This window comes from Protopterus annectens, chromosome 4.part0 (genome assembly GCF_019279795.1).
Source record: "Protopterus annectens isolate FY-2018-M chromosome 4.part0, PAN1.0, whole genome shotgun sequence".
In the NCBI taxonomy this organism is placed as follows: Eukaryota; Metazoa; Chordata; order Ceratodontiformes; family Protopteridae; genus Protopterus; species Protopterus annectens.
Window position 1 is genome coordinate 13,057,789 of NC_056733.1, and position 13,604 is coordinate 13,071,392.

Consider the following 13,604-nt stretch of genomic DNA (forward strand, 5'->3'; position numbering starts at 1 on the left):
TCTTCCTTTGAAGCACCCAAAAGCCTGATCTTATCTTTATAGTTAAGTAGTTTAAAGACTGTATATCTAGGAGCTCTATTAGGCAGGATAGGTAGTTTATGGGGAAAGTGATAATCAGATTGGTTGGGTTCAGAGCTCTGGGGAGTTGATCCTATAGAAAAGTGATAACATCTGGAGAGTCATGCTTTCTTTCAGTCCCATAAGCCTCTGGTTGTTGTGCTTTCACTCTGTTTTTCAGGTCATCCAGTTTAGATGCAACATATGAATAAATGTACTGTTTTTACTGTCTGTCTCTTATATCTCCTGTACCCTCATGACACTGGTTCCAGCTGTCGGTTACATAAATGATGCTTTTCATATAAGCATACCTCTCAACCTCATAGAGTAAGAAATATGAACAAAGCCATCCATAACAGGGGACAAAGGCCCCAACATAGGGACAATCTAAAATATTGCTCCTACAAACTTAGAAAGTTTATAGAATAACAGGCTTCACATTAGCATGAAATTTCTGAGGGGTATGAAGTCTGAAACTTAAATGTCTGTCAGACTTTAGTCATCAAGGATTTGCTAATGATTTGCCAGAAAACCACAATTCTGTGAGAAATAGAGTACAAATATGAGGCAAAAATCTGGGCAGTCTGTGAAAATCTAGACAATTGAGAGGTATGTTCATAAAATGTTGGATATCCTCATGATTCTGCAAAGCAGTTCCTTTGTTTTAGTTGTGTTGGCTAAACTTTTGTTGAGGACGGCTGTCAACTTGTCCATTTTCTGTTTCAGGGCTGAAAGGGTGAAAGGATGCCTCTGGGTCACCCACATAGCTAGCCAGCTCCAAAAATCCCATAATGGATCCATCATATAAATGATATTCTCCAACCATATTGCCCTCTCTAGCATTTTTCAAGTTGGAGCATTTGTATAAAATAAAAGGAGTACTTGGGAAGCTAAACAACCTATACAGACAGATGTAATCACCTAATTTTTTGTAATCGTTTAAAATCTGCAGTGATAGCCTGCTACTGTCTTGACAACTACTCCCTAACTAGTTGGGATGCATATAAAGGTGCATTAATTGCAATGAGACATGTCATGTAACAATGTCAAATGTTATGCTAATTTCCCTGTGTACTAATGATTATATTGTAATATACTTTGCACAAGCTTATATTAGTATAGTGTAACATACCTGCTTAGAATATCTGCAGAGTTTTTTGTTTTTTTTTCTGTAACCGTTGAAATTTTCCCCAGGCCTTCTCTGATCAAAGACTGCACTCCAGTGATACCTCTTATTTTAAATAGAAATAAATAAATGCAATAAATGTTAACAGCATCTTTCCTGAATCATGGTTTAGGCATTAGCAAGATCCTTCCCGACTATTTAGCTGTTCTTTACTTAGATCATACAGGGTCATATGTTTATATTTTACCATGAAACTGATTTTTAAGCTGGGAAGAGTCAAGAGAACTGAGTTGTCCTTTTAAAACATGTTTTGTTTTCCTCCCCATGACACGTTACATGTTAATGAAATGTCAATTTGTTCCTAGGTTCCTTGGCAGTATCTGTAGCTGATATGACGGCACCAGTTGTGGGCTCCTCTGGAGGGGTTTATGCTCTCATTTCTGCCCATTTAGCCAACATAGTAATGGTAAGACACTAAATGCTGTTAGTGTGTTTGGAAGGTGAACTGTAAAAAGATTTGTCACTTTATATATACAGTACTAATTTCACCTATTTTATTTCAGTTTTATACAAAAAAACAGTTGTTTTCATCTACGCATGAGACCTGCATATCTAATTAGAACAATATGTGCTAATGTGACCTGAAATACCCTGCATGAGTGGGCTGTACATGAATATTTATTATTATTGAATTTTAAGTTGTCATTTAGTGAAAAAGAACAACTTACAGTGAGCATTGCAGGTTTACGAACAAATGTTTTAGGATTTGGCTAGTGGGATTTCAGGACACTATCTGATAGATTCATGCAATATATCTTATGTTGATATCAAAGAAGCACAAAGGCAAAGAAAATTTGCTATTATAGTTTTAGAAAAGGGCTGCTGTTGCATCAGATTGATTTTTATCCCTGCAGATTTTAACTTTTCAGTCACCAAAGGCCCTTCTGTAAAAAGCTGTGAAGGAATGCATCAAAAGATGTTTATAAAATGAGCCTGAAACTCAAAGAACTTAAGTAGTTATATTGTTAGAAAGTACAGTTGGGTAAAATCTTACCAAAACGGTAGATGTCCTTGCCTTCACTGCTGCAGTATTCATTACCATATGGGATTTCCTGCCACAGAAGCCAGGACATCTGGCCAGTCTACCAAAGACTACTTGTTACTTATGTAAAAGGTACACTGAACGTCACCCAAACACTCCTTGCATAGCATAGGGCATAAAGGTGATGTTCAGGCCTACCATAAACAAAACTGATTACCCCAGTAGGAACACCAGTCCAAAGAACCCAAGAGGTAATCTGTACAGCCAGAAAAGCAAGAGACTAGGGGGATGGAGGGAGGGAACGAATATTGCAGCAGCAAAGGCAAGGATATCTACCATTATGGTAAGATTTTACACAACTGTACTATGTCCTTGCATTCACTGCTGCAGTATTCATTACCATACAGGGGACTGAGGAAACTGGGGAGGGGGAAGGAGCAGAAGATTCTCCTAAAATGCCATGAAGAATGGCACTAGCAAAACCAGCTGTAGCTCTAGAGACACCATTTAACTTGTAGTGTTTTGTAAAAGTATGCACAGAAGTCCAGGTAGCCGCTTCAAGAATAAAGTTAGTATATAAGCCCTTGAAAAAACACCAGAAGAAGCCATAACTCTAGTAGAATGAGCCTTAACTGAAGAAGCAAAGCTCTTGCCACGAAAAGTGTAACAAAAGGAAATGCCCTTAGAAATCCAAGAAGGAATAGTTTGCTTGCATACAGAAGTCCCAAAGATCTATGATGAAAAGAAACAAATAACTGATCAGATTTTCTAATAACCTTAGTCCTATCCAAATAAACCCTGAGTTGCCTCTGCACGTCCAAAGTATGCAGCACCTTCTCAGTGCCGTCGTGTGGAGAGGGGAAAAAAGTAGGCAGATTAATAGACTGATTAAGTGATAGCTCATTAACCACCTTAGGCATAAAAGAAAGGTTAGTGCGCAAGGACACTCTGTCCTCATGAAAGATCAAAAAAAGGGGGACAAGCCATAAGGGCATGTAACTCAGACACCCATCTGGCAGAAGTAAGAGCTAACAAGAGAACAGTAATGCAAGGAGGCTGAAGCAGCAGGCTCAAAAGGAGCCTGAGTCAACTTCTCCAAAACAAAGTTAAGATCCCAGGGAGGAGGAATAGGCTTCCTGGGATGTCTAATATTAAGTATACCTTTAAGAAATTGTTTCACTTCAAATCTAAAAGCTAGAGGAGGAGAAAAAGGCAAACAAGCAGCAATAGCTGATAAGTGGGCCTTAATAGAAGAATTGGCCAAATCAGCATTGAGCAATTCACACAAATAAGAAAGAACCAAAGGAATATCCACAGTAAGTGAGTCCAGATTATGAGAGAGACACCAAATAGAAAACCTATTCCATTTGGATAAGTATGATTTCCTAGTAGTAGGTTTCCTGGCCTACTGCAGGACTTGCGGCATATCCTCTGAAAACAGATGTCTATAAGGAATCAAAATCCTATCACCCACAGTGTCAGCTGAAGTGTGGACAGGTGGGGATGGATGAGAGATCCCTTGTCTTGTGTGATTAGATCCACCCTGTGAGGTAGCTTCTGATGATTGCCCTTGGCTAGATGCAGACGTAGAGGGAACTAGTGCTGTCACGGCTAAAATTGGGTCATCAACCAGATTTTGGGAGCATCCTGTTGAATTTTGAACAGGACCTTCCATACCAGAGGACCTGAGACTGTGGCACACAACTGAGGAAGTTGTTTGTTCAGAGAAGAGGCAAAATACCCCACTGGTGGATAATGCCCAGAAACACGTCCCTGTGAAGCATCCATTTGTGGGAATGAGTTAAGGACCTGCTTAGAGTGTCTCCCACAATGTTTTGACCAGAAAGGATATAAACTGCCTGAAGTGTCATTTGATACTTGACAGCAAGATCCCATACCAAAAGTGCCAACTGGCAAAGAAGGTAAGATCTCGTTCCTCCCTGTTTGTTGATATACCACATCAATGTGGTATTGTCTATGAAAACCTTGAGAGGCCCTGGAGAAAAAAGGGATGAAAGGCCTGAAGTGCCAGAAGAAGAGCTCTCATCTCTTTGACATCAATGTGCTTCTTCTGCTGATGAGGCAACCACACCCCCTGTACCTTCAGGGAGCCAAATGTTGCCCTCCATTCCATGTCTGAAGCGTCTGTGAAAAATTCCTGAGAGGGAAGAGGGGGATGAAAAGGGATCCCTGGATTCAGAGACAACTGCTGAATCCACTAGTGAAGTTCCTGTCTGAGACAAGGAAGAAGAGGAACCACAAAGTCTAGAGGATATGCATGTTGGAGTCACACTGACTTCAGAAACCACTGAAACTTTCTTATGTGAAGTTTGGCCAGAGGGAGCATTAGAATGGTGGATACCATGAAACCCAGAGCTCTCAGAAACTCCCTGGTGGTAATGGAAGCCAGAGAAAGAAGAGTCTGAAAGAAAGAAATGAGAGTTGCAGCCTTTGGAGGGGGCAAGGATGCAAGCATTGGCACCGTCTGAATCCTGCAACCCAGAAAAACATGATCCCAAGAAGGAGTCAGAGAAGACTTTTTTGAAAATTATAGTGAACTCCAGGCTCTGAAGAAGAGAAATGGCAAAATGAAGATTTTGCAAAAGGGTCTGTGGAGAGGATCCCCGAATCAACAGGTCTTCTAAGTAAGGAATATTTTGATCCCTTGAAGCCTGCAAAAAGGGGTCACAGGGGCAAGGCATTTGGTGAACACTCATGGGGCAGTAGAAAGGCCAAAGGGCAAAGCCGAGAACTGAAAATGCCAGGAAGCAACAGAAAAATGAAAAAACTACCTGAAAAGAGGATGGATAAGAATATGGAGATAAGCATCCTTGTGATGCAGAGAGACACCATACAGGCCCGAGGGAGCAACAAAGGAAACAGAACCTGAAGGAACAACATCCAAAAGGAAGGCACTTTTAGAAGTGTTTTGATGAGAGAGGTCTAGAATAGATATCCAAGTGTCCTCTTTTCTGGGCACTAGAAACAGTTTGGAGTAGAACCCTTTCCCTCTTTGGGACACAGGCACCTCCTGAATAGTACCCTGAGTCAAGAGATTTTGAAGAACCTCTGGGAAAAAGGGAAGTTTTTCCCGAGGAGGCTGAGGAATGCCCATAAAAGGAGGACAGGATTTCCACACCATAAAGTACACCTGACAAATGATCGACAGAACCCAAGAATCCTGAGTGATCTGAAGCCAAACAGGAAGAGAAAGGCAAAGAGAAAGAGGAATGTGGCTGGAAAGAGACGAATAATTACACAGCACCTGGTTTGTCTGGAAAGGAAAGCTTCAGAGTCCCTGAAAACTGAGTAGCCTTAGTAGGAAGAGCCCATTTGCTACATTCCTACTTTTAGTAAAAAGGATTGCCAAGAACAAAGGTAGGCTTAGTGGAGTAATTTCTCTGAAATTTATGAACGGTAGAAACAAACACGTTTAAGCTCCTGCAAGGCCTTACCCTTATCCTGAAGGGACTTAAACAATCACCAGCAGCTTCCCCAAACAAAAGTTTAGAATCCAGAGGATTATCCATCAACTTAGCTTTAATATCATCAGGTAGAGGCTGATGCCTAAACCAAGAATACCTCCTCATTACTGAACTAAAAACAGCAGCCCTAGAAGAGGCATCTGCTGCATCATAACTACATTTGATAGAAAGATGAATGACTTGAGAGGAAGAAGTCCCTAGCAAGAAAAGAACAGAAGTTTTACCGTCAGAGTCTGGAAAATCAGAAATATGTTGGTAGGCCTGAGAAAGAAGAGCCAACACATACCTAGACATATGGGGTCTGATAATTAATAGGTATAAGAAATAAAGGTCCAGCACCAAATGGAAGTTTCCAAATAGATATAAATTTATTAAATAAACATATCCAAATGACTAAGGGTGTCAAACACCCTCAGTGAAGCACAAAAGTGCTCTGGAAAAAGCAACCAAACCGGTTTCGGCTGTATTAGCCTTCTTCAGTGCACAAGCCAAATCAATAAAAAGAACATACATCAGAGCAGTAGTATTTATATCATCTTTAAAGACATAACAATCAAATAATCATATACTTAATGGATTCCTGTTAAAGACATAATTAAAGATGTTTATTCAAACCTGGGCTAAACAGGCTACCCAGTTTAATTATCCATTTTCTTTCCTTATTATTTAAAATTGTATGCAACCACTTTTGAGGGACCTATCCCCTTTAATTATATCAATAACTTTAAAATAAAAAGAGGCAGAGGGATGCTTAAGTGTATATTTATAAAGTGCACTAGAAAGTTTGTGATTCCTTATGTCACTCATATGTTCAGAAATCCTAATACGTAATGGTCTGCATGTCTGACCCACATAAAAAGCTGAGCAGGGACAGGAGGCCAAATACACCACCCAATCTGAACCACAATTGGCCAAAAACTTTGTCAAACACTCTGTCTGTATTGGGGCTAGTGAATTCCTTAATTTTAAAGACTCTAGAACAGTGTGTGCAATGACCACATGGATGAGCACCACATAACTTGTCACCCAATAACGTTTGTTGTGTAGGTCCAGTTGGGACCTGGGAGGTATGTTTGTAATGGCTCAAAAGTAAGCCCGAATTTCTGCCACATTTAAAGGGAAAAAAGCATCTCTGACCCACCTTGGAAGCTGATTTTGGATCCGATAGTAAAATGTTCCAGTGTTTCTGGATAATATTCATAAAAGATTTGGTGTTGCGTCCATATGTAGTCACCATTCTCAAAACATCCTGATCTTCTGGTGTTTTATCCTTCTTTTTATATTGTAAAAGGTCTTCCCTTGCTTGTGTAGATGTCCAATTACTGGCCATGGCAATATTGCTGGCTTTATACCCCATTACGAAATCGATTGGCTAGGTCCATCTTATATTTATGGAAGGTATTATTATCAGAAGAAATACGTTTTATTCTCAAAAATTGAGATTTGGGGATGTTACGTATCACGTGTGGTGGATGAAGACTACTGGCATGGAGTAAAGAATTATACTGGGGGTGTTTTCTATATATCTGCGTGCTCAAGGTATTATCCTCATTTCTGGTGATGGTCACATCCAAAAAGGTGATTTGCTCCAAATCAAAATTTGCCTTGAACGCAATTCCCCATTTATTTTGATTAAGATATTCAACAAACTCCAAAAGTTAAGCCACATCCGCCTTCCATACCAGCCAGCAATCATCTAGCTATCATCTCCAAATATCTGTTTCCCCCAAATAGATGTTATGATTGGGATTATAGATCAGTTCAGTCTCCAGGTAGGCCATAAACAGATCTGCATAAATGGGGGCAAAATATGCCGCCATCGCAGTGCCCCGTGATTGCCAATAACATTGTCCATGGAAATAAAACACATGTTTTGTAAGGACATGTTCCGTCATACACAACAAAAGAGTATTAAAGCCCGGTGGATATAGGGCACTTTGATCCAAAGAATATTGCAAGGCCAATAGCCCTGCCCAATGTGGAATATTGGTGTATAAGGCGGTCGCATCTAATGTGCAAAGAAGCCAACCTGGTTCCAACTGAGTATTGGAGATGATACCTAGAAATTGGGTGGTATCCTGGATACGTGATCTAATACAAGCCAGGAGAGGTTTCAGGTAGAAAGTAAGATATTCAGATAGGGGTTCGGTTAAGCTGCCCCTCCCTGAAACAGTCGCTCTTCCTTTAACAACTTTAATGAGTATAACATCTCTCATCACAGTCTCTCAAAGACTGAACAAATAGCTTTGGAGGATTTGATAAATAACAAAGATCTGGTCATATTATCAGCTGACATAGAGGGAGCGGTAGTAGTTATGAATTGGGACAGTTATCATCAGGAGGCTCAGAGACAGCTTGGGGATGCCAGGCATTACATGCCCATGCCCCTTGATCCAACAAACAAATTCAAGGTTGAGATTAATAGATTCTTATCTCAGGCTCAACAGGAAGGTATTATTACAGAATTGGACATTTATCATCTTACTGTTAAGGATCCTAGATCACAATATATTTATTTTCTACCGAAAATAGATAAGGATCCCTGTTGTCCGCCAGGAAGAGCGATTGTTTCAGGGAAGGGCAGCTTAACCAAACCCCTATCTGAATATCTTACTTTCCACCTGAAACCTCTCCTGGCTTGTATTAGATCACGTATCCAGCATACCACCCAATTTCTAGGTATCGTCTCCAATACTCAGTTGGAACCAGGTTGGCTTCTTTGCACATTAGATGTGACCGCCTTATACACCAATATTCCACATTGGGTAGGGCTATTGGCCCTGCAATATTGGTTGGATCAAAGTGCCCTATATCCACTGGGCATTAATACTCTTTTGGTGTGTATGACGGAACATGTCCTTACAAAAAATGTGTTTTATTTCCATGGACAATGTTATTAGCAATCACAGGGCACGGCAATGGGGGCATCTTTTGCCCCCATTTATGCAGATCCATTTATGGCCTACCTGGAGACCGAACAGATCTTTAATCCCAATCATAACATCTATTTGGGGGAAATAGATATTTGAAGTCGACACCTAGATGATTGTTGGCTGGTATGGAAGGTGGATGTGTCTTACCTTTTGGAGTTTGTTGAATATCTTAATCAAAATAAATGGGGGATTGAGTTCAAGGCAAATTTTGATTTGGAGCAAATCACCTTTTTGGATGTGACCATCACCAGAAATGAGGATAATACCTTGAGCACACAGATATATAGAAAACACCCCCAGTATAATTCTTTACTCCATACCAGTAGTCTTCATCCACCACATGTGATACATAACATCCCCAAATCTCAATTTTTGAGAATAAAACATATTTCTTCTGAAAATAATACCTTCCATAAATATAAGATGGACCTAGCCAATCGATTTCATAACGGGGTATAAAGCCAGCAATATTGCCATGGCCAGCAATATTGCCATGGCCAGTAATTGGGCATCCACACAAGCTAGGAAGACCTTTTACAATATAAAAGAAGGATAAAACACCAGAAGATCAGGATGTTTTGAGAGTGGTGACTACATATGGACGTAACACCAAATCTTTTAGGAATATTATCCAGAAACATTGGTGCATTTTGCTATCGGATCCAAAATCAGCTTCCAAGGTGGGGTGCTTTTTTCCCTTTAAATGTGGCAGAAGTAAAGGCTCACTTTTGAGCCATTACAAACATACCTCCCAGGTCCCAACTGGACCTACACAACAAACGTTATTGGGTGACAAGATATGTGGTGCTCCTCCATGTGGTCATTGTACACACTGTTCTAGAGTCTTTAAAATTAAGGAATTCACTAGCCCCAAAACAGACAGAGTGTTTGACATAAATTTTTTGGCCAGTTGTGGTTTGTATTGGGTGGTGTATTTGGCCTCCTGTCCCTGCTCAGCTTTTTATGTGGGTCAGACATCCAGACCATTACGCATTAGGATTTCTGAACATATGAGTGACATAAAGAATCACAAACTTTCTAGTGCAATTTATAAATATACACTTAATCATTCCTCTGCCTTTTTTTATTTTACAGTTATTGATATAATTAAAGGGGATAGGTCCCTCAAAAGTGGCTGGCACATAATTTTAAACTATAAGGAAAGAAAATGGATAATTAAATTGGGTAGCCTGTTTAGCCCAGGTTTGAATGAACATCTTTAATTATGTCTTTAATAGGAATCCATTAAGTATATGATTATTTGATTGGTATGTCTTTAAAGATGATATAAATACTACTGCTCTGATATATTTTCTTTTTATTGATTTGGTTTGTGCACTGAAGAAGGCTAATACAGCCGAAACCACTTTGCTTGCTTTTTCCAGTGCACTTTTGTGCTTCACTGGGGGAGTTTGACACCCTTAGTCGTTTGGATATGTTTATTTAATAATTTTATATCTATTTGGCAACTTCCATTTGGTGCTGGCCCTTTATTTCTTATACTTGTTTTTTGGCCTTGGTACTTGCCGTACCTGCATGGAGCTTTGGTTGAGAATGATAATTAATAGCCCTAAAAGCTAGGGTACCAGAAGTGTAAACCTTCTTACCAACATTTCCATAATTCTGCTATGCTTGTCAGAAGGCAATAACTTGGGAGAAGGAAGAAATTGAGATGGCTTAATCAGAGGCTGCAAACAATACAGAGGGGTCAGCAGCAGGACATTTATATAGGAAAGAACAATCCTCATGCACCCTATAAAACATGTCAGGCTCCTTGGGAGCAGGAGCAGAGAATCAGGTGCATGAGAGGCATTGGAAAAACATCAAACAAAGCAGCCAAAACAGGAGGAATAGCTGCAAGTTTAAGGGAGTCCAACTGCAGAAACTCGTAGTACCTCTTATGGATATCATAGACCTGAGCACAATCTCACTTAAAAAAATCCATCATCCTAGAGAATATCCCCCCAAAGGAAACTTCCTCAAAACGAACATCTGGACAAATAGATTCCTCCTTCTCTGACCCAAAGTCCAAAGGAGAAGGAATCTGAGTAGAATGCGTCAGGGATTCATTATCAGAATCTGACCCATCCTCAGAAGAATCCTATTCTCTAGGTCTTTTAAGGGGAGTAGAGGACCAAAGAGGAGCAGGAACCAAAACCCCTTGATGAGGTTCTAAGGACATTAAAGCAGTAAATAGCCCCTGAGTGAAGGTCTGCCAGTCACTTTGTGGATCCCTAGGAGCAGAAGAAACATGTTTAATTTTTTGTTTCTGTTTTAAAGGAACTTCACATCCAAAAAACTGAGAAGGCTCGGACCTGGGACAGCAGTCGATAACTGTGGTAGGAACTTCTTCCCCATCTATAGACTGAGGAACTTCACTAGGCCCCTCAGAGAAACTCAGCCGTGGTTCCCCCTGAACGTCCGAGATGGACACCTGCAAAGCCTCTCCAGACGTGCTGCCAGCTGGACCCTCACCAGCTTATAACACGGTGGTCACGGTAGAGTAATTCAACAACACAACCGGGTGAGCCTCCAGGTTTGTAACAACCTCAGGAGAAACACCTGGCAGAAGCTGAACAGTGGAAGACTCCAGTTGTACCTTTTTCACCTTCTTCTTCCCTAATGGCTGACCCTCAGGGTGGAAGATTCCTTCCATTATATCTTTAGCAAGAAGATTAAGACACTGGTTCTCAAGATACAAGTGAAGGGAAAAAGGGTTTTCAGGACAAACACCTGACAAACGGAACAAGACATATGGTCGTGCGAGGCTCCTAGGCAAAAAAGGCACTTATTGTGGTGGTCTTTATGGGGAATCTGTCTCCCACACTGGCATTTACCATTCCTGGATGACATTAACCTCAAGGAGCACTTAAAAAACAGAAAAAAAACCCTCAACAGGGCACTTATCTGCAACTACAAAGAAGTCAGCAAGCAGGTGTAGGTAGTCCCTAGAGAATGAAAATGCATTCAACTGGCAGAAACAGATGCAGAAAAACAGACAGACGGTGTAATGATACATTCAGAACTGGGCCGAAGAATTTCTGTTTATGGTAGGCCTGAATGTCACCTTTATGCCCTGTGCTACACAAGGAGTATTTGGGTGATGTTAAGTCAGGGAATATGTTTTGCCAGCTTGCAATTAATTCATCAAGTTAAAAACTAGAGCTAAGCCAGCTTTGTGATGCAGAAAGGTAAAGCTGTGACCATCACCAGGAGAACCTAGAATTGATTAGTGACCTGAGCATTGGAGAAGCATGCTGGGGATGGTGAGAGTGAGTGGCTACCATTGGTTCAACCATCTTGGAGGAGATTCGGTCAAGCTTTTTGCTACCCTGACACTCATCAGGAACTGCCAACAGTACAGGGAAATGTCAGGGGTATGCATACTTAGCATGTGTGCTACAGTCAGGGTGGGCAGGTAAGGAAGCATGTATGTTTGGGGCCATAATTGTAATCACCTGTGACAGCTGTCATGGGCATGTTAAAGATGTGGCACATCTGTAAATATTCACTGTGGCTGCCTGGATGATGTCAACCTCCTGTAAGGGATTCTCAACCCACAAGCACGCAAAGAAGAATGAAGGAGTAGAAAACGTTCGCACTTGTCAGGTCCCATAGGGGAACATGTAGGCTGGGAAGGGAAATTGACTGATGGTCAGTAGGCACAGGGGAAGAAAAAGGATATTAATAAAACTGTAATTAGTAATATTTAAATGAAGTGTATACAAGAGATGAGGCCATCCACAGCACTTTCTTGTTATTTATTATTAAATCCTGTTTTTCAGTAAAGTGAAATAAGTGCAAGGTATCAAAACATTTACTGTACTGGTGAAATAAGTGCAAGGTATCAAAACATTTACTGTACTGGTGAAATAAGTGCAAGGCATCAACACATTTACTGTACTGGTGAAATAAGTGCAAGGTATCAAAATATTTACTTTACTGGTTAAATAAGTGCAATATATCAAAACATTTACTGTACTGGTGAAATAAGTGCAAGGTATCAAAACATTTACTGTACTGGTGAAATAAGTGCAAGGTATCAACAAATTTACTGTACTGGTGAAATACATGCAAGGCATCAAAACATTTACTGTACTGGTGAAATAAGTCCAAGGTATCAAAACATTTACTGCGCTGGTTAAATAAGTGCAAGGTATCTAAACATTTACTGTACTGGTGAAATAAGTGCAAGGTATCAACACATTTACTTTACTGGTTAAATAAGTGCAAGGTATCAAAACATTTACTGTACTGGTGAAATAAGTGCAAGGTATCAAAATGTTTACTGCGCTGGTGAAATAAGTGCAATTTATCAAAACATTTAGTGTACTAGTGAAGTAAGTGCAAGGTATCAAAACATTTACTGTACTGACCTGTCAGGGAAGAGAGTGCTGGCAAGATGGTGTCACTGAGATCAGTGTATATATCTTCTTGATGTTTCTGCAGTTTAAGTTAAAAAAATAAATCAAGACACAGGAAAATGTAAAATGAAATATCAGACATGACTTACTGAGGATGTGTTTTTGCAGGGACAGACCCTTACATAATGAACTTCCCCTAGACGTAAATGTATCCTGACTCCAAAGTTCCTATAACCTCTTAGCAAAGGAAGAGGATGACTGCAAAACACACATTAAAAAAAATCAATCTCTTAAGAAGGAGACTGCTGTTAGAACTTAAATAAAGTATGTGGGAGTATATGATTTGCATTCTCTACTTAAATAGCAACACTAAAGTCACCACATCTTGGGGGCAATAACATATTTTTCAGAACCTGTTGATCTTGGAGTACGAGAACAGTTGGCATACACATATACACACATGTATACATGTATATATGTCTATATCTATATCTATATTTGTATCTATCGATATATATATATATATAGACATATTTAAATATACACACACGTGTATACATGTATATATGAGTCCCCTACACATGATCGAAATTTCAG

At 40.0% G+C, this 13,604-nt stretch overlaps 1 protein-coding gene across 1 annotated transcript in view; it reads left to right on the forward strand.

The window, feature by feature from the left end:
• Window positions 1-13,604, forward strand: part of RHBDL3 (rhomboid like 3) — a 951,138-nt gene that overhangs the window by 831,694 nt on the left and 105,840 nt on the right. The window contains exon 12 of the mRNA XM_044068052.1: window positions 1,549-1,649. Within this exon, the coding sequence (XP_043923987.1) occupies window positions 1,549-1,649 (101 nt within the window). The remainder of the gene's footprint in view (window positions 1-1,548; window positions 1,650-13,604) is intronic.